The sequence below is a fragment of the Euprymna scolopes genome, chromosome 19 (genome assembly GCF_053919585.1).
Source record: "Euprymna scolopes isolate OS-2025 chromosome 19, ASM5391958v1, whole genome shotgun sequence".
NCBI classification, from domain to species: Eukaryota; Metazoa; Mollusca; class Cephalopoda; order Sepiida; family Sepiolidae; genus Euprymna; species Euprymna scolopes.
Genome location: NC_136500.1, coordinates 31683679 through 31706792, shown reverse-complemented (window position 1 = coordinate 31706792; position 23114 = coordinate 31683679). Strand labels below are relative to the sequence as shown.

The window sequence follows — 23114 nt, the reverse complement described above, 5'->3', positions numbered from 1 at the left end:
TCATTGCAGACAAATTCATTAATGACAACAAGATGGACTGAAGCTTCAATCTTTTATTTAAGGCAAGCCTATATTTCGGACCCTGGTTGTCGGGGAGAGACCCGAAATCTCTTGTCTCGTTTCTCTGCTGCCCAAAATCACTCTCTCATGTGGTCGTCAACCGGAAACTTACGACCACAATCCCATATCACCCCTCAATTTCCGGTACATCTAATCAAGGTCATTGAAGGTGACTTGGTTTGATGGCTGTCAAATCTAACCTTCTGACCCTGCTAACTCGCTGATGGGAAATCAAATATGCTTATATCTTTCTATTTCTAAAACTACCTACACAGCATTTAAGCTGGGATTCCCAATACTACAGTTGTATTCATAGTTTGAATAGAAATCTATCTATCTATCTACCCCTTTAGTCTGGTTGACTAGATGGGGTGCCTTTACCGAAACCAGCTCTCTCCAAGATAGTGCTGCTGAGCCTCAGGCCCGTCCATTCTCTGATATTATCCTCCAATCTCTTCTTTTATTCTTCAAGGCTTCTTTCTCCTCTTACAGTCATCTGCATTATCATTTTAGTAAGTCTTGTTATCCCATTATATAGCCACACCACTGTAATTTGTGCTGTTTTATAGTGGATAAGAGATTTCCATAGGACTCATAAGCTTGCTTTATGCAGCTAAAATAAATTTTTCTGGATAGAAAGAAAAAGTGATTATACTTTGTTTTGAATCTTATGTAAATCTAAAGGATTTTTAAAACTGGAATACATATTTTATAAATTTAAGGAATTAACATAAAAAAAAACAAAACAAAAAACATTGCATAAATATTTAAAAGTTAAGTGACTTTTTTTTGTTTGATAATCTGCGATAAAAGTAGAAATTTTTAGCTTTAAAAATATAATTTCTGATTGTTGGTTGTTTTTGTTTTACGGCATATCAACCCTTTCCAGGTTATTTAATGCCGAATCTAGTTATTTTGAGGAACGATTTTTAATGGAGTATATTTGTTTTTTAAGTCGGATTCTATTTAACCCATAGTTGGGACCCTAATAGGTACTACCACTCCAGGTTAGAGTGAACCTGGGAGCAATGGCAATTAAAGGGTGGCTCCACACTCCCCAAGGCCCGCAAGGTGGGGCCTCACCATCGGATATAGTTTTAGGTCATATCCAGGACCTATAATTTCTGATGTTTATCGCCAATAAAAACAATACACAAATAGATTCATCATAATACCTGCATGAATGAGTAAGTAATTAAATAGTAATTAATTTTTGCTACAAAATTTCAAATATTTTCTTCAGACTAACTATAAAAATTAGGTAAAGATAGAAATCGACACGATAATAACAAGGAGCGAATATAAACAGGTAGAAATAAAAGTGAAATGACATAAGAGCAGGAGTACACAAGAGTAATCATTCATCCCTGGAAAATGCAAGTAGGTGTTTACTTGTGGTCAATAAGTGGGAGCCATAAAAAAGGAGTGATGCTTTTCCTTGATTATAGATAAGAAGTCTAGAAAACGAGTGCCTTCAGCTTGCCATCAACTAGAGTTAGCTAATTTGGCTGTTTTTTTTAATACAACTTTGTACAATGGTAAAGATAAAGCAATGAGAACATTATCATTTTTTTTTTTATTATTTATTTTGTTAGAAAAAAAAAATCACAAATTAAATTATGTAAGAAAAATAAAACCACTTGTAAAGACAATATATCCACTTTTTTGTACAAAAATATAATTTGGTTGGCAAGATGCAGGAAATCCAGCATTTTTATTTTTGTTCATTTGGTAAATAAACAATTAACAGTCATAGGTTCTGTTACGGGTGGAATTAACAGAGGAAGATTATCTCCCTTTGCACTAAATAACCCGACAGGGTAAACTGTTTTCTCAGGATGATCTATGGCCGTTGAAAGGTTGTCGACTGGAAATAAAGAATCTGATAAACTAGATTTTTTGGAAATATTTTCATTCATAGAATCTGACTGAGAATTACTCATTTTAACAAAACGTGAAATGGGAGAGGGGTCCGACACAAGAGGAGTTTTTAATCGGGTAGATTTGACATCTGTCGATTGTAAAAAAGGAATGAGAAATTCTGTGGTTGATGTTGGAACTGATGTATGGACTTTTGTTGATGTTTCTAGTGATGAAGATGAAGAAACGGTTGTTGTCAAAAATTGATTTTCACTACTGCTTAAGCATCCATATCTATTATCATCCGGACTAACCGGCTCTGTTTTTATACCAGAAGAAATAACAAAGTCAGTGACATTTGCAGACTTTTTTGAATTCGATGATGATACTGCTAATTCCTGGCCAAATACGGCAGTTGTATCCTTCTGGACTTGTACTAATTCAGCATCAGTTATTTCTTGCTTGACATCAATGATCTGCGTGGTGGTATATGGAGCCGACTGTATTGCGGTACTGATGGATGAGACAAGTGAGGAAGTCATGGCAGAAATTGGCACAGATGTTTGAATCGAGGGAATGTGGTTGAAAGATGGACCAGCAGTCGTTGTTTGGTGCACATGGTTTGGAAGATGGTTATTACACAATTGTTCAAATTCACTCATGTCAAGCCTCTTGGCAATAATCTTTAATTGTTCCAAAATGTTGTGGTCCAAATCTAAAATTCCGTTATACATGTATTCAGCAAATGCGCTTAGCGCTTCCACACTGACTTCACTTGGAAAATTCACCTGTAGAAATTCATGTGAGAGTACGTCTGCATTTAAAACGGAAAGCAATCTTGGACACACAGCCGATAGGACCAGTTTATGCACCTGATAAATAAAAAAACAGCGTTTATTGGAGTCACATTCTAAAAAGTTCTTTTGGCATAACAGGAGAACAGAAAATTGTGTTATGCCAAAGTCAGGCCCCACCTTGCGGGCCTTGGGGAGTGTGGTTATAAAATACTTCCTGTTATTTCCGGTTTGGGTTAAAAAAAAAAAAAAGTCCTTTTATTGAAAATAAGTAAGTAGATGCAAGTAGTTTATATGATTTTTATTTTATTTTGGAAAAATTGTTATTTTAGATGTACATTTTTCATATTTTTTTAAAAATGTTTTTTAATATAATATTATAAAAAATATTTAATGAAATTGATTTTAATGAAAAATATTTAATGAAAGTGATTTTAATGAAAAATATTTAATGAAAGTGATTTTAATTTATACATAAAATATGTGCTATACACCAGTATTATAATTCTATAAGAAATTACTTTATTAATTATTTTTATAATTGAAATAAAAAATCTCATATTTCCTAAATAAACTCAATTTCATTAAATATTTTTATGATTCATAATTTTAAATATTTTTATTATATAAAAAGCATAAAAAAAAATATCAAAATGCTCTGGTGTATATCTTTTCAAAAATAAAAAGGTTAAAAAAAATAAGAATAAAAAATATTTTATATTTGCAAAATAAACTCAATTTCATTAAATATTTTTATAGTGAAAATTTTGTTAAAATTATTATTGTAATAAAAGGAACAAAATTTAAAAGACCCCCTCCCCCCCAAAAAAACTCATAGAAACTGTTTGAATATTTTGTGTTGTAAACTTTTATTTTTAACCAAAATCAGAAGTAACAGGATATATTTTATATCTGGAACCTATTTTAGCCTAACACCGTTTTCTGTTCAGGACTTCTATTATGCTGTTCTTTTATACAATACTAAGCAGAGACACATAATGTTGCCAAGGAATGAAAGTGGTTCTTATGTATTAAAAGAAAGCAAAGAAGCATGTATAGCAATTTTGATGCTTGTGTATGTAAACCCAATTGCAAAATATATCAGTTAAAAATAAAATGGCAAGAAAACTTTATAAAATATTTACTTGTCATTGAAAAATACTAGCATACCCCGAAAATTATTATTTAAGAAATTAAACATACATAGTTCTCAAGTGACATTTGCATCGATTCAAGGGAGGTAAATCAACCTATTTTCAATTTTCATGAAAATCCTTCATTGTAAAATTGTTAACCTTATAGATACATTCACGTTATGGTTTTATTGGAATTCTACTTGCTCATTTACAGTATATGGTAATATTTAGTTATTTATTTGGGAGATGCGTTTTTGGGATGAGCCAGATTCAGAGAAATATTTTCAGTGAAAAAGGTTTGTAGGTTTTATAATCAAATGTGAGAAAAACGAGAGACGTTATAATGTAAACAAAACAAAGAGTTAAATAAGCATACATTTACAAAAGAAATAGAAGTTTATAGCAATAGGAAAAACATAGAATGTTTGTGCATATTTTTAGAATTCTTGTAAAAACTAAGGAAAAATTTATTAGTTGAGATATCGAAGAAGTCTGAAGCAATTAATCAAGAGCTCTGTGTTACAGGGATTGGAAAATCGTAATCAAAACTTCTCCACTCAATTAAATAAATTATAATCCATTGAAAGTTGATTGTAAGAGTCTATGTTCTTTGTTTATCATATTAGAAAATAAGTGCAATGAGAAAAATTAGAAATATTTCAATGAATAAAGTTTATACAGATTGGCAGATGATAATGAGGCAATGAAGCGTGTGTATCTGTGTTTACTAATGTTTGAGTGTGTCTGAATGGAGGGAGAAACACCCAATAGAAGGGTGTTGGGGACAGGATGGTCTGCTGTGTGATAGACGACCCTGTCCCCATGTGTGTAATGGTGTATGTATTTAATGGTAGAGGAATTGAAAAGGCAAAAGGTCGCATAATGAGGACGAAAATATACCGTTATATATCAGCGAAAGAAATGCAATTTATTTACATAAATATACATGAAGAAGCGATAGAAAGAATGAGAGTTATCATTTTTTAGTAAACATGGTTGCTTTAGAACTTTATGAAACTATTATGATTAAAGTTTGTTATTTTTAATTACTAAACTCTGTCTAAATTAGGAAAAATATTAAAATATTTCTTGTTTGTCCATGCAAATTTTCTATTAAATTCTTTTATTTTAATCTATAAATAAAATTGTTTTTGAATTATGAAGCATTTCTTTTAGAAGAGAAAAAGGGAAGAGGGAGGCAGAGAAATAGTGTTAGAATTATTAGATAATAGGGAGAAAGAGTAAAAAAAAAAAAAAAAAAGGAGAGATAAAAAAGGGGAGGAAAAAGTGGGGAGAGGCATAGGGCGAGAGACAGGATGAGAGAGAGAGAGAGCGAAAGAGAGAAAAATACAGTTAATGAAAAAGAAATCTGGAAAAACAGAAAAAATAAAGATGAAACCAATGTTTGACAATGAAAAGAACGATGAAGGAGAAAAAAAGATAAAAAATAAAAAAAAGGGTAAAACAGTTTCTCCAAATCATTTACGATTTAAAAAAAAAACAAATACTTTTTGTCTGTATGCTTACCACATTTTTTTTAAATATCCCCTCCGCAAGTTTAAATAAAAAACAACTTAAAAAAAAATTTTTTTTTTACAAAAGACATGGATATATATATATATATAATATATATATGTTCATGTATATATAAATGTTCATAAACTGACAAATTCTGTAAACTTAAAACGAGTATAAATATTAATACTAATATTTATAGGACAATCCTAACCAGATAAAAAAAGCTCAATATTCAAGATAGAGCATTCATATAAGAAAATCAATTTAAACTGTAAATTAGAATTGACAACAATTGATTATTCGAAAAAGAATACAAGTACATTAAACTTTTCAACTTGTATTCCTTGTCGAATATTAAATTGTAATAAATTCTAATTTACAGGGTTTAAATTAAATTTCTCATAATATATAATTTTCTCTTCTTTTTTCATGATTTTTATTGCTTATATTATACGTGAAGTAATTTTCTGACAGACTGACTTCTTTGACACAGATTAGTTGATTGTGCTGATTATTTGTTCACAACCAAATGTTTCTGGATTTGCTTGTTACAACAGACACAGCAAACTATGCGACATCGTTTTGCCTGATGAAAACAACCATCATCAACAGAGAGAGCATCAGCCCCAGCAGTCTTACTTTTTGAAAATTATGATAAAAAAGCAAAAACGTTAATATAGAGTTCAAAATTAGATGTACATAAGAATCCTCATTCTGATGGTTTTTGGATCAGTCAAGAAGAAAATGAAAAACTTACTTTAACGGTGGATGTTCCGTTGCCGATACCTGCATCACATAACTTTCCACTTTTCCAAAGAGATGACAAATTCGACATGACACAGTGTTGATGGTCGGCAACAACAAATATTCGTTTTTCTTGCTTTGGCTTGGTCACTGGTACCTGGACTGGTGGTGCAAACACTTGTATCTGTCTTGCAGCTGGAGGGGCAGGGACAGAAGGAGAAATGGGCACCTGCAACTGGTGTTGCATCTGCAGTTGTCTATGTGGTGCCAGGTGAGATTGCTGTACTGAATGGATCATTGATTCTTGCCTTAAAAAATGCAGAAAAATTAAAATATACAAATTTTCGAAATGGGATGATTATAAAAAAGGTGAAGAAAGAGAAGGAATATGATGATAATGAGGAAGAGGAAATTAAGGTATCCATCAGGCATTCAAAAGTAGAATAGTATGAAATGATGAAAATTTGGTTTAATACTGATTATTCTAATAATGTATGAAAAGTGATACTCAAATAAGTGGTAAACCAGAAGAACCACTGACTGTAAAATATTTATGTAATGTTTTCTTATGTGATTATGTTATTCTAATTTTTTCTTTAACTTTAAAACACATATCCAATTAAAAAAATCATTTAAACTTTTCTGAGATTCAAACTTGCGTATAAACATCATAAAAACTACTGCTTTAGTGATGTGTACTCTGCCTACTCCTTTTTTTTGTCAACCAATCAAGTGTTCCTTTTTGTGTAAGGACAAACAAACTAAAAAAACAAACCAAAAAAAACATAGTTATTAGTGTACGGCACAATCCCCTGACACACCGGTTCTTGCCAGATCACTGAAGTTAAGCAACATTGAGCCTGGCCAGTACCAGATGAGTGACCATTTGGGAAGGCTAGGCACTGTATGAACCTTCTGGGAAGGTTGGGTGTCGGGCCAGCACCTTTACCCTGAAAAAAGAACTCCTTGCTACAAAAACATCTACAAAGTTATAGATGGCCTATGCCCTTTCAGGAGATCAAGGGTATGGATGGATGAATTGTTATTAGTAGGTAGATTCTAGACTTGCCCCATCTCTGTTTTATACTCACATTTTCTTTTCCACGTGTTGATTCTCTAATCTTTCTACTGGTTGTTTTGGAAATTTGGCTAAACTTGGCTGAGACAAGGAATCCTGTTGAATCAAAGAATTCATTGAAGACAAACTTGCAGAAGTATTTCTAGTTCTTCGCAGGGTTCCATGCCTGGCAGAATAACTCAGGGGAGATGATTCCGGCTTGAAAGACAATCAAAGAATAGAATTAAATCAAAGCAATATATATATATATATATATATACATATATATATATACTAGCTGGCTTTGTCAGCTTACTATGGCTAAGTTTGCTATTTGAAATACTTGTAACTAACTTTTAAATGAACATTTTATTCATAAGACTTGTGATGTACTAAAAAAAAATATTAATATTAATTTCAGTATTATGTGACCAGTAGTTTAAGAGTTTATCAGTTAAATATTTACACACACACACAATCACACATCTATTGTTTTATTTATATAGATTACAATAATTACATATATATGTTATTCAATGGATACTTTACATTATTTTGATCATCCCTCAATACCTTCAGTTTCACCAAAACACTGGAAACTTAACCTATTAGCTTAAAGATACCAAATGTGATCAGCTTATCAGCTGATGTCATAATACTCGCATGACCTCAGTTGATTTCTAATCGTGTTTTTACTTCCTTTATTTCAAACATCTATGCAAACTGGAGGTATTCAAACATTACTGCCTACACTCCACCCTCTGTGTCCACTGGCAACAGTTTATCTCCAACAGTACAGTTGAAGCTCATTGCAAGATCCACTACCTCCAAAAATATCTTGCCAGACGCCTTTGTTGGTTCAGGCCATCAACCCAGTACCACCACCAGGCTGGAAGAAATGTGACGGTGGGCAACTCAAAACCTGGCTCAGGGTGGTGAAGCAGAATGCTGGACTGATTTTGGTCTTTCAGCATTATGGGATCTGTTGCTTGCATTGATAACAGAAGCAGCTTTGGATTGTCGTGCCTGATCAGTCAGTATTTGGGATGTGGAAATTGTTGGAAACAGCTGGTTTAATCGAAACAGAGTAAATGCTACCATCATGAGCATGACCAACATCTATCTTTAAATTGATGCCACAAGTCATACCACACTTATAAAAGTAGCAGGAGTCAATGAATATTGTTTAAAAATACTGACTCTTGATTGAATAAGATCACAGTGAACATCTCTTTTGATTCATATGGATAATCATATTTTCAAGAACACAAATGAACAATAATACTTGACTTTTGCCATGGATTATTTTCTGATTGACAGTTTAAAGGATTCAAATTCATTTTGGTCACAAAGTAAACAAATGCTAACATTAAAAATAACAAAGGCATATCAGAGTGGAATTGTACGATGCTGTCTGGTCCTAAATAGTCATTCTCCTTCGGAAGAGATTGGCTTACTTTGATATGCCCACATCGAGCAAATGGTAAAATTTACTTTTTTCTCCATGAGGGTAGAGTGAGGCACAAACAAATTTTACTGCTATTCAGAGTGACCCCCCCCCCTTGTGATATGCCCTGTCTGTAGGGAAAAATTTGTTTGCTTGCTGCCATGAGCATAAGAAATTTAGAAGTGATTTTCAATGTTGAATATCAAAGTAATTTCTGGCTAGGATTGCACTAGTTTAACATCCATAAGCAAATTAACTGCTTTAATTTTAAGTAAACATGGCCAAAACACAGAGAAATATCAAGTTGGTGTTCTTTTTTAAAGAATTAAAATCTATTAAAATCCAATATTTCTGAACAAATTTTCATTTATCCAGAAAAATAAAACCCTGAATTTTATATTAAAAGCAGAATAATATATTTTTTCAGTAATTTTTAATAGAAGTTTAAATTTTTACAAAAAACAGTCAAGTACCAATTTTTGGATTAAAAATGTAAACAGTAAACAAAACTTTAAATATTCAAAAAGAAAAAAATATTTTTGGATCAGTTAAACTAATCTTTTTATACTTATGGAAAAATATTAGAATATTAATACTTGAATTTCAAATAATTTCAATTAATTCCATTTTTTATGACTAGATAACATAATTGGCAGATGCCATCTTGATTTGTAAGCTTTTCTTTCTTTCTTTTTTTTTTTTACACATTGATCACCACTTATCAAGGCCTGGAAGCCACTCAGGGATAAGGGTTATTACAAGTACATTACGTTAGTGTGGAGATTTGATGAAGTGTTTACTTAAGGGGGCGGTTCATTAGGAATTTGTTAATGTTGGACTTGAAGACATCCAAGTTGTAGTCCGGTGGGAAGCAGGCAGACGGAACAGAGTTCCACAGGCGTGCAGTTCTAAGAAAGAAGCTTTGTTCATGGAATCCACGTTTTGATTTAGGCACAGATAAAGAGTGGGGGAAATTTTTCACAGTGGATTCAGCTAGACGGGTGTTTTTCGTGAAAGATTGGCGAGGGGGGGGACCAGAGATTGGAGTTCAGATGAGCACCTGCCATGGAAATAACGATAAAACAAGGATAGGCTTGCAACGTCTCTTCTGTGGGAGAGAGGTTGCAGGATAGAGAAAAGGGCATCCCCCACTAAGCCACAAAGTCTATTTTGTACTCTGTTCGGTAGAAGGATCCCATCTTTCCAGCGACCTTGGCAACAGACTTGATGTATGTGTTCCATTTCAGATCAGGAGTAAAGGTCAAACCCAGAAGCTTGTCAAAACACGGGGCCTCACCCAGACGAGAGTCATCCATCACAATTGATGCCAGATGGGGATCAGAGCGTTGATGATGTAAGGATAGGAGTTTGGTTTTGGATGCATTGAAGGTAACCAGCCATGTCTTCCCCCACTGAACCACGCGTTCGAGATCAGAAGAGAGAGAATCAGAGAGAACTTTGTCATTTACAGCCTTTGATGTGTTGCCGTAGATGGCCGTGTCATCAGCATAGATGTCAACGAATGATTTAAGTATGTGTTTAGGGAGGTCATTGATGTAGATCAGAAAGAGAGTTGGGCCCAGGATTGACACCTGAGGGACTCCACCATTTATATTGCAGGCCTCCGATTTTTGTCCATCTACCACTACTCTTATGAGCTTATCGGAGAGAAATGATTTAATGATTGAGAAAACATTTCCAGTTATACTGTAGCTGGAAATCTTGTGAAGTAGACCCTTATGCCATACCTTGTCGAAGGCCTTTGATATGTCAAGAGCAATTGCCCTAGAAAGGAAGCCTTTGTCAAGAGATTCACTAATCCTGTGGGATATAACCGTCAGCACATCTGCGGTAGATCTTGCAGAGCGGAAACCATATTGTGTGTCACTAAGAAGGTTGTTCCTGATGAGGTGGTTGACTATTTCTCTATTTAATAAGGATTCCAGCAACTTACTCATAACACACAGGAGACTTATTGGTCTGTACTGAGAGGGAGATGACTTAGTTCTTTATATTGTCCAGTAAGTAATGGACGATAACAATAATTTTTTTCTATTTCATTCAATATTTTCTTTTTTTAGATATTTAAAAAAGAAAATTTCAGTCGACAAAAAAGAATGAAAATATAATAAATAAAAAATTTATGTATTTCTTTGAGAAAAGAAAAAAAAAAAATTCCTGGAGTGTTTTTTTTTTTTTTTTTTAAATCTTATGAGTAAAATTTGACAATTTTTAGACCATGGGAACATATATTTCTCCAGGTACATGGCTACACGCCTAACACGAATGTGTGGTTTTTGTCCTTTTGTTCATCTGTAGTTCAAAACAAGGAGAAAGATTACTTCCGGTTTTTCGAAAAATGCTTCCATGATCGCGCGTTTTTCAAATAGTCCTTTAAAAAATTCTTTTATTTAAAAAATAAATGGAATTTAAAATATAAATATGGATAAATTCTTAACAATGAAGAATGGAACTACACATTGAATTGTTTTTTTTTTTTAGGTAAGTGATTTTTTGGAATTTATATTGATTTTTTATACTTGAAGGAAGAAAAATTTCGTTGATTTTCTTCAAATCTTTTTTTAAAGAAAGCCGATTTAAAAAAACAAATATTGCATAATTTGCTATTAAACCTGTTATTTTTTAAAAATTTGATCTTTGCTCCTTTAATTGAAAAAAAAATTAGGGCTTGAATTACATTTTTCAAGTAGTTATAAGCTTGTAAAAATAGGAGGCCGAATTATTCAATTTTTTTTCACGCATTCTTAAAATCGGTTTTTGACACTGCTAATGCAGAATCAGTTCCGGAAATGTCTGAATCAGCTTACGATATGAAATCCACTAGGCATGCGAAGAGTTAGGATGGGGTTGCATTACCATACACAGAGGTACAAAAAAAAAATTGTAAAAAAGCAAATATATAACAAATAAATGTTATCAAAGGCAAGATAAGTTACTTTTCTACCTAACTGGATAAGTTTTTAGTATTTTTATTTAATGTAAAATGTTTATTCGGTTCAAAAACCGAGTAATGTTGAACGTTGCCAGAAAACAAGATGGCCGTGATTTCTTTGAAGACTTAATAATCACTTCAAAATAACAAATAAAACAAAATGGTGGGCTATTATTGGTTAGGTTCAGCTACCATTTTGTTTCATATATAGTAATACAAACCAGTTAGGGCAGTGTTTAAAAAGATTTTAGCCATAAAGGAAGAAAAATCGAATCCTAAAATACTTTGTCCATTTCAAGGAACGACTTGTAATCCTCTGTCGATACTCGGGACTAACTACGTAAAATCACCTGGATACCCATTCCTGTCAAGTCAAGTACCAATCTTACCTTGGTGCTTGCTAAAATAGAGTCAACAATTGGACTTTTAAAATATGTCATTTTAAGCAAAAACAATATTACGTGCTTAATTGTCGTGACGAAAATAGTAATATATCCAAAAATTACGAAAATTCATCGAGTAGAAAACTGTTATATGCAGTAAAAACAAATTCTATCGCTATAGACAACAAATATTGCACGCCATGAACAAGTAATCTAAAATATTCGTTCCGAGTTATGTCCCGTGTGTGAACTCCTCACTGTCTACTTTATGACGTCTAAGAAAAAATACAATTTTATCCAATTTTCCGTAGAAATTATTTATTTTAACTAAATACTCGAATTTTCGTAATATTTGGATATATTACTATTTTCGACATGACAATTAAGAACGAAATATTGTTTTTTCTTAAAACGGAATATTAAAAAACAAAACAAAAACGATCTGTCGACTCTAACAGGCACTCTTATCTTTAAATCCACCCTTTTTCCTGTTTTGTTTTCACTTACCAGGGTTGGACGGACGAAACGAACGACGACTTCCTTCTTGATGTTTGCGTCTTTCATCACGGCATTGTTTATGTTGTTGTGACTCTTTTTGCGCAGACGTTTCGCCACTTTCTTATTGGACATGGCTCGATAACTTTGTTCGTTCAATATCCACCCTTTTAAAGTTTGCCGGTCGACGTTTACGTCCGGGTGCCTCGCCGCCTGGCTCGTGTTTTCTTTCAACTCCCGCCATTTCGCAATCGCATTCAACTTGTATTCAATAGAATACTGATGTCGTTTTCGACTTAAACCTGTCAGAAAATAAATAAATAAAAATAAAAACAAAATAGAAATTAAATTTCATCTATTTTTTTGAAATCCACTCCATAACAACAACAACATTTTTTTTTTTTAAGTAATCATAAAATTTCAAATTATTAAAGTTATAAAAACAAACAAAATAAACAAACTTTTTATCCTTCTCCGAACAAAAGCCATTGCTTAGCAAGCACAGAGAATAATCCTTTTATGTCTCCAGAAATGACTCCTGGTACTACAGCACTTTGGTTAAAGTGAAAACAATAATACGTGCGAGTTACTACTACTAGTGGTTCATCTGCTGTAATATATATATTATTACCCAACGCTACTGCTGTGAGATATACGACTACAATCCGGCATTACTATTTTTACTGAACTCCGCAACGGTTACTACTGCATAGCATTGCTATCATCACTACTAAAAAGGACAATAGTAGTTTTCCAGCATTCATTATTGAACGTCGCTCTTTATTACTGCTGCATGTAGTAGTAGAGTATGTCCATATTTGCTATGTTTAAGTTTCGTTGCTGCAATTCAATTCCGGTTGCTGCTTCGAAGACGATGACAACGTAGAAAATGTTCCCATTATAAGAACATACGTTTTCTACTTTACTTTTTACGGCATCTTTTGTTTATTAAATTGTTGGGTGAAAGTACAGAATAGTTACCAAAGTGGCGCTTGTGCAGTATAATAAAATGCATATAAATGCATTGCATTCTAGTGCTTATTCAAATTAGCACTTATAGCGGCAGTTTAAAGTATTTAAAGAAAATACAGATAAATCTGTATGTACACCACTACTACACCACCACTACTACACCACCAGTCACGGAACGAAAATGAAATATTCCAAAAATCACGTTATTTGATCGAGTAGTTTTTCCCCCCCCCAAGAAAATCAAGTTTTATGACTAAGCGAGTCGTAGTGTTTTCGTTCGCCATGATTAAATCCGATGAAATAAAAAAGGGGAGACAAAAATCGAGTGAAAGGTGAGAAAACTCAGCCTTACGTTCAATGTAATTTAAAAATTTTGTTTTTCTTAGTTTTAAAAATACTTGATCGATTTACGTAATTTTTGGAATATGACATTTTGGGTTTGTATTACTGTACACATAGATTCGAAAAAGTTGTCAAAAAACAAATATAGAACAAATAAATGTTATCAAAGGCAAGATAAGTTACTTTTCTACCTAACTGGATATATTTTTTTGTTTTTATTCAGTGTAACATGTTTATTCAGCTCGAAAAATATGCAGTGTTTACCGATGTATTGGAAAATTCAAAATGGCAGCCGACTCTCTCTCAGAGAGGGTACGTTTGGGAAAAGGTATTATAAATAATAAACTAGACAAAATACTGTTAGAAAACAACCGAATATATGTCAACTTATGTCACGGTAACATATATTGAGCGAATTTCTAACATTATTGTTGGGGAAATTTTTTTATGCCCAGTCTGTATAGATAATCTAAAGATTTTTCTTGATTCCCTGATAAGACTAAAAGAATCATTGGAAGATAATGAGAAACTTACCATTATTGCTAAAATAGAAAGTATTAATTTAAAATCTATAAATATCTTTAAAATTCAAAATGGCTTAATTGAAGAAGATAAAATAACATCAGAGTTGTTATACAGATTTAACACTCGAAATTTTATTTCAGTCAAAACTACGGCAGATGAAAACTGCCTATATAATGTGATTTCCAGATCTTTATTTGGTACCGAAAAGTATCATTTACTGATATGACTCAAAATATCACTCTATATAATACTAAACAGAAATCATATAAAAAATAAAATCCCTGATAATATTGTTTTTGTTGCAGACTTAGATCTTGATGCTGCTCTAGAGTCATGTTTGTCAATTTATGATTGGGAAAACCAATTAATATTGTTCATAGCATCTTTAGCACTTGATATAAGAATACATTCTATATATCCACCATTAAATGGATTAACTGATATATCTGTACCTGCGCTGAATGCAATACACAATGTAAGAGCAAAGAAAAGTATATATATAATGTGGACAGGACCTTGTGGGAATATATATTGAAGACCAAACCATTTTGTCTCATTGGAAGAGTCTTCACAAGGAAACGTCCCTATTAGCATTGATTCAAGCAGTAGTGATTCAGGAAGTGTTACCAATGAAGCTGAAATTCTAAATGATACTCCAGTTTCATGTGAAATTCCGAATCAAATTGAAATGAAACATTTTGATCAGCCAATCAATAAGTTTGCATATAATATGGAAGGGTTTTCTAAATTCATGACTTATATAAGTTCAGGTAAAAAGCTGTATCAGTAATTTCCAAGTGGCCTTAAAAATAATTGCCAATTTATGTTGAGATTTAATAGAAAAAATAAAAATATAGGTATAAAAAGATCATTTTATGACGATTGTGGTGAATGGGATCTTCATAAAAAGGTATACCATTTTGACTATTATATTCGAGAAGTTTCCAAGTAATATATAAAAGAAACAACAAATTCTTTTTAAGAAAAACTATACTAAATGAGAGAAAGTTCATCTTGATGGAATCAGCCTGACAATGCAGAAATAATAACAATAATTAGTCATGAAATTCTTCACAAACTTGATAAAACCTTTAAAAGATGGATTACAGATATTTCTGATACACAAAATCCACATGCAGATGAGCTTATGTTCTACCAATATAATGGTATTCAACCTTTGAGCAGCAAAAAAATAAGAACCAATCCTGAAACTCTAGACAACATCAAAGAAAACATAGATTTGCCAACTAAAAAGATATACCTCAACATACCAACTGAGATTGCTGACTACAAAGTCATTACAAATCTGAAATACAAAGAAAAGATTAAAAAAAAAAACAAAAAAACTCTCAACCAACAAGTACAAACTTATCTGATCAGCTACAAAAATGTTTAACCTTAATTGGTGATGAATTCGTTAGGATGGTTGTTAAAATAAATGCTGATATTCAAGCTCTAATACTTTACACAGACGACCAAATTAATGATCTTTGCTCTTGTATGGATGACAAGTCTATAATTGGGATTGACAGAACATTCAACTTAGGTCCTTATTTTCTGACATTGATGAACTTTAAAAATACAAAAATATCTAAAAGAACAACCAAGAATAATCCAGTATTCATTGGCCCAATACTCTTACATAGGAAGTCAACTTATGAAGTCTACCACACATTTTTTAGCCATATAGCATCTAAGATAGCAAGATAAAAAATATTTGTTTAATTCTTTCTGATCAAATTCAGATTGGATCAGATCAAGAGAAAGCCATCGTAAATTGGATGCAGTGTTTGGGAATGCAACACAATATTTATGTGCTAGACATTTAAAGGAAAACTTGGTTACATTTGTAAATGATGCCAATATGCGAAATGCATACAATCAATAAAAAATATATTTTGTGGAAAATATGGCCTGTTAGAAGCAAAAAATGGATCAGAGTTTAATTCTGCATTAAATTAGGCACCGCCAAAACTGGGGGGGGGGGCAGGTAAGTACTTTTTGACGGACAGTCTTTTTAAAATTCAACCAAAAATCAGGTAATTATCCAATCAATACGAAATTTTCAGCGATTATTAAGAGAAGAATGAACTTTATAACAGTGCACTTATTTTTCATAAACAATATATATATATATATATATATATATATCTTTTTGCTTACAACCCCCCCCCTTGTTTTGAGGGGGTTCCAAATATGCTTAAAATAATCATCTGAAACTGAACAAAACATTATGTTGTTGTAAGGGACGGGATTATAGATAAAAAAAAACAAACTTGTTTGCATACCTTATTTTGATGTCTGAATATCAAAACTTCGATTGTGTTTAATTATCCAGCTTTTGAGTTTTGAAGTGTGAAATTCGGTGAATATGTTAAGTAAAATAATATATTTAAGTTAAGCAAAACAAAAATTTTTTTTTAATATTTATATGAAAAAAGCCATTTTAACATCTTTGATAAATAAATTAACAATTTCTTTTTAGCGAGCCGAATAATGCATGACCATTATTAAACAGGGCATGCTTTGAAGAATCGATACAAAAAAAATTCGATAAATATTGTGCCCTTTGTGTTAAAAATATAATTATTTTTTCGATCAAGTTTGGAAACGTTTGCCGCCTTTCGACTACGGTGGACCAAACGCGCTGAAATAATTTTTTTATTCTGCTTTAAATTGCCCCCCCCTCCCCATTTTGGAGAACCTGGACCCCCACACACATACACATTAAAAACCAAACTCATACAAATGGTCACCCATCTGGTACTGGGCAGCCTCAGCGTTAATAATACATTGAAATTTTCCTCACTAAGAATAAGTTTTTTTTTTGGCTTTTTGGTCTTCCGTAGTTTGCTTTTTATCAAGCACAAATGTAAACAGTAATCAAATCGACTCAAAGTAACTGGTTGCCTATATGAATAAGTGGAATTATTTGAAATCCAGGTACTTATTATATTATAATATTTTTGCATATTCTCATAGAAAATCACCCTAAATCTTAGTTAGACAAGAAATAAACAAATTAATTCTTTCAAAAACCTTTTCTTTTTTTTTTTTTTAAACTATTTATATACGTTTTTTATGCAAAACAAAAAACACCAATTGTTAACTTTTAAGGAAAATTAAACATTTAAAATTTAATTAAAAATAGTAGAAAAAGTTTTACATTATTTTGCTTTCTATATGATAAAATTCAGGATTTTATCTTTCTGGAAAAAAAAAAGTTACTCAGAAATAATGGATTTTAATAAATGTAATTTCGTTTTAAAAAACAACAACAACTTGATTTTTCGGCCATTTTTGGCGGTGCCTACATTAAATGTAATTAACGAAATTGATTTTGATCCACAAAATGATTCATACACGCAGTTCATACATTGAAAAAATGTAAAACTATGTATGCAGACCAAGATGGGAGAATAAAAATTTTAAAACATGGACAAATAATAATGCTGAATCCATGAATCATGTCATCAAAAATTTTTCAGGCTGGAAAATTATTTCCCTTGAACAACTTATTGAAAATCTGAGAAACCTGGTTAGAATTCAGTACATTGATATGGAAAAGGCCATATACAATACGGGAAATTTTTATATAGAAAAATCTATTCCAATAAATGAATGGAATACTTTTTCAGAAAACGAGAAAAAAGTATATATGAAAAGCTTCTAAACGGAAAACTTGGAAAATTGATATCGAGTGATGGGAACTTTGAAATTGATGAAACATTAAAACATTTAGCACGTAAACCCGGTTCAAAGAAACGGGTAAAGTCGACCAATAAAGAATTTGTCTTTGTGTTTTGCATATAATAAAAAATCAGGTGAATTTTATATAAAATAAAATACAAGTCAAACCTATTTCTGTACAACATTTTAACATGAAATTTATTTCATCAAAAACTAATTTCAATAATAAAAATCCTTTATAAACAAAAGCTGTAAACCCAGAAGCAGAATCAGTGGAAAAAAAAAATCAACTGCAAAAACTGATAAAAGATATTTTGACTTCCGTGAAATTGATAGGAATTGAAATATTTTATCCATTAATAATTTTAAGTTCTGAAGATGTCAAATTCAAAGTAACACTTATGACAATTGATTATCTATTAGCATTTAAAGCTATTTTTTTCATTAGAAATATTGATTTTTCTAGTACTATCATGAGGAAAGCATTTGGTAAATATGGAAATATATTTGTTCTGTATAACATTGAATATATTTTACTGTAACTAATGTGCCAAGACAATCAGCTATGTTTTGAGTTCGAACTTGAATGAGACAGACTACTTTACAAAAACCAGTGTAATGCTATTGTAGATTCAATGATGTACATGGAAAACAAATATGAAAATACAATGCATATCAAAAAAGAATTACACACTTTTTAATGGACTTCTGCTACTTTGCTAATGCTCTTTCAATAAAAAAGTAAAATAATCAAAGTAGGTTTTCATATGTAATTTTATATTAATTCACTAAATAAATGTGTAGTGACACGCTACATACAACCAGAACAAACTGTTTCTATAAAAAAAATAATTACAACAACTTCAATCTTTCCTGCAGCGCCTCTATTTAAAAAGTCATAACTTTCCAACCTTGTGTCAAACACAAAATTCATATAATATTCATTCTTCCAGAACATTCTAACACTAGAAAATACTTTTGTTGGACACTTTGATGTAACATTGTTGGACACCCTTTGAATCTATACGACTTTCACCTGACATGTTAGACAACACTTTTACATTTAATAAAAAAATGTTTATATTATAATACCTCAGCAATTCATATCTTTTGTTAACTACTGTCATTTCCTGAATTTATTTTTATGTCAGATGGTTGCGTTAGCCCTTTCTGTGAATTTCACAACCATGTAACTTACTATTACAGGTCCTGAAAAGACACCTCTAAAAAATTAAAAACAATAATAAACCTGTTTTTTTTTCCATATATATTTTTATGCTTATTTGCTAGGTAAATGTCTAAATATTCTTGTAAAAATAATTTTTATTAAATTTTATTCTTTAGAAAAAATAATTCATGAGTATGCCAAACACAATTTTATCAAACAAAGTCACTTTCCTTTAAGAAAAAAAAAAAGGAAGCCAACTTCATACCCGGTGTATAATTTGGATTTTTAAAAAATAATAAATGCAGTCTTTCCTATATATTTTTATGCTTATTCACTAGGTAAATGTCTAAACATTCTTGTAAAAATAAACTTTATTCAATTTTATTCTTAAAAAAAAAAAATTCATGAGTACGCCAAACAAAGATTTATCAAAAAAATTAGTTTTGTTTTAAAATCAAAAACATTGACTTCAATTCTGTTGTTGGATATTAAAAATAATAAACGTGGTTTTTAATATATTATTTTATGTTTATTCACGAGATAAAAATGTAAAAATAAGTTTTTTTTTCTGTAGAAAGTTGTTTTTATGACGGAATAAAATTTGGCATGTGGCATACTTTTTGTGGAGCTGGCGTCCTAGCGTGCCAAAAAAGAATTACCCACAATTTACATACGATTTTTAAATCGTACCAGAATATTTGAAAACATTATATTTAAACAATTGTTCATAAATTTGTAGATTATTGCCCTCAGTTGACCTCCCCCCATGTTATTTTATTTTATTTATTATTATTTTTTTAAGTGATTACGTGTTGAAAAAAAAAAAAAAAAAAAATAATTTGTAGGGTATTGGTCGATATTCACCGATGCCTGGTGTTGCATGAGGGACTAATAAGAGTTTTCACTGTCTCGAGTTGCGTCCCTTACCGATGTACGTTTTGCTTTGTGTACAATGATAATAAAGACGCCATTATGTAAAAGCCGATCGATCGTTCTGTCATTTCTAATCCATTGACATCCTCAATAAAATAATGACACATGGTGGCAGCGGTGGGATGGAAACAATCCAAGTAAGATGTAGAAAAGAGTAGGAAGCAGAAAGTTATTTGCAGAAACAGATAAGTAACTTTATTGTTTTTGTTTCAAATTGTAATTTATATGTGCGTCACATGGAGGGGGTAAAAAAAAAATGTCAGAAGCGGACATGGAAGAAACAAACAGACCAGTGGCTGGCATAAGGCCTCTGGCGCCCCTATGTATGGGAGACAATTTAGTGGCAAATTGGAAGTTGTTTAAACTGAAATGGTATAACTACACCATTTGACGAAACAGTCATTGCAATATCAGAGGGCACTTTTGCTTCATACATTGGGAGACAACGCACTGAAAGTTTACTACAGGTTCAATTTTTAACACCCAAGGACGAAAGAATACCCACCAAAATTATTCCGACATTTGATAAATATGCTTTAGGTGAAACGAATGAAACCTACAAACGTTATATATTTCATTCTAGAAAGCAAGGAGAATCAGAAACTGTGGAATCTTTCATTACGGCACTTTGGACGTTGATAAAAACATGCAATTTTTGTGACAATTGCATTTCATCAGTACTCAGAGGACAGAGACTGGATGAGCGATCATACCATATAAAAGTGGATGGGGAATTATATCGATGGAATAGAGTAGATTTGAAGAAAACTGCAGAGACATCCCCCCTCACATCAGTAATACACCAGCCATATGAAGTGCAGAGTGAGTTACCCAAGAATGCAGGGCGGAGTACAGAAGAGATATGCACCACAGAACCACCTCAATATGAAGGTGAAATAAGAGAAAGCCCAAACCCGACCCCATCCTCAACAAAACCAAGCCCAGAAAGGTTGTGGACAACACGGTCGGGAAGAATAGTAAGAAATCCTGTGAGATTCAGGGATTTAACAACATAAGTGAAAGGGAAGAATAATCCCTGTTAGGTATGAGGGTAGTCAGCCCAATGAATGCCTAGATCACTATATTTTATAGACTGTTTTCATTCTTAGACATTTTTTTTTTGTTCTGTTTTGTCATTGAGAAAAGGGAAGATGTTGCATGAGGGACTAAGAATAGTTTTTACCGTCTTGAGTTGCATCCCTTACCGGTGTATATTTGGCTTTGTTTACATTATGTAAAAGCCGATCGACCATTCTGTCATTTCTAATCCATTGACATCCCCAATAAGATAATGACACACCTAGTATCACAGCATAGATAAATATCTTCCAACCCTTAACAAAAGATAAAATTAAAAAAAAAAATCAATAAATAATTAAAAATAAAAAGTGTCAGTAATTAGTCATATGAAGACCAGTTTCAACATTTAATATAGAAATTTATTGAAGGAACATCATTTTTTGGTGTATTTTTATATGCGTGTGCCATGTGTGGCTCCCAGGGAAGGCTGTTAGAAAAGATTTTAGAAAGTGTTTTCTTCGAGTGTTGATTGGACAGAAAATGGTATTGCCTTGTCCTACGTCCACACAAAGAGGCACAGTTTACTTTTTACTTCTGCAGAATTAGCGTGGATGAATACGAAAATTGTACGCGTAACTGAAATGTTATTTACCCATCCATTTTAATGTCTCTGGCGTATCGCTATAAATTATTTCAGAATTTAGAGTACGAGATTAGTTTTGCATATAAAATTAGCATAAATTTACGACCCATTTAAGCTGATCATTTATCTGTATAGCATTTTACACATATAAACAGATATTTTTTTTTAGCTAAGGAAAATAAATTATGTTTTTATTTTAGAGGGGAAAAAAAAACTCCATTAACATTCGAACGAACCCTAAGTCCAGGTGGCAACGGTCTCTCTTCAAAATCACTCCTTAATCCTATCATTAATCTTAAGCTCAAGTCCAATACCCGCTACCCTAAAAAAAGAATACTGTACATTTAAGTTTTAACTAGAATAACTAGATGTCATTCAAACGTTACTTTGTTGGAAAAATTGAAGGATCATTGATGTTAAACTTATATGCAAAACTTATCCCTCAATTTAAATTCTAAAATAATTGTTAATTTTTTTCTATAAATATAGAAAACATTTTCATAATGTTCATACATAATGATCTAAAAATGCATAGTTTTAATTTTGGGATGTTATTTAGTTGTGGATCCTCAGCAACAATAGAGCCAAAAAGTTAATCTTTGAATTTGTACTCTTGTAGGAAATTTGGTTGACATTCACCGATGCCTGGTATCACAGCCATGGCGTAAGCATAGATAAATGTTTCCCAACCCCTAACAAAAAATAAGATAAAAAGGTGTCAGAATCAGCATCAAGGCAAAGACGAATTTAGACGTTCATATGATCTTTATTTACCAATAGAAAGAAAAAAATACCATTTTTTGTACTGTTGCATTTTTGTATGCGTGTGTTGATTCAACACACGGGAGAAAGACTAAATCGTCCATTATTTAGCAACATGTGGCAGTGTTCTTGTAAAAAGTGTTCTGGAAAATGTAATGAAAAGCAGGAGAGAGAATTCTTTCTCTGACTGAGGCAGAATGTCATTTTGTAGAAAAATGTTCCTTACTTTTTTTTGGTACTAGTACACTGATTGATCCATGCTGAAATAATAATGTTATTATTTAAAAAACCATTCTTAACATCGAGAGGGGAGGGTGTTTTGTATCTATTCTGTACTTTAACCTTACAATTGAATAAAAAACATATCATAAAACTTTAATTAAACTTGGAAATACGATTAAAAAAATAGCACGGATCAGTAAGTGCATTAGCACCCTTTTTTAACCAAAACAGAAAAGATTAATTCTCACTGATCTGGTACTTCCCTGTGGAGAATTTAGATGTATGATGCGCACAAAGTTACGTTGGTTGATTTATGTTGAACCTCGACGGAGTCCATGTTGTTGTTTACAGCATGCTGGCTGGCTTTGACTGATTGGTCTTTGCATGCAG

General features: G+C 31.9%; 1 protein-coding gene across 1 annotated transcript; it reads right to left on the bottom strand.

The window, feature by feature from the left end:
- Nucleotides 1–1627: 1627 nt before the first annotated feature.
- Nucleotides 1628–13320, bottom strand: LOC145303493 (uncharacterized). The gene is made up of 5 exons (XM_080144918.1): nt 12909–13320; nt 12460–12749; nt 7204–7388; nt 6126–6420; nt 1628–2792 (listed from the first exon to the last, which is right to left on the bottom strand). Exons 1-5 carry the CDS (start codon nt 12934–12936, stop codon nt 1785–1787), a joined length of 1806 nt encoding a protein of 601 aa, XP_080001044.1. The 5' UTR covers nt 12937–13320; the 3' UTR covers nt 1628–1784.
- Between the last annotated feature and the right edge of the window lie 9794 nt (nt 13321–23114).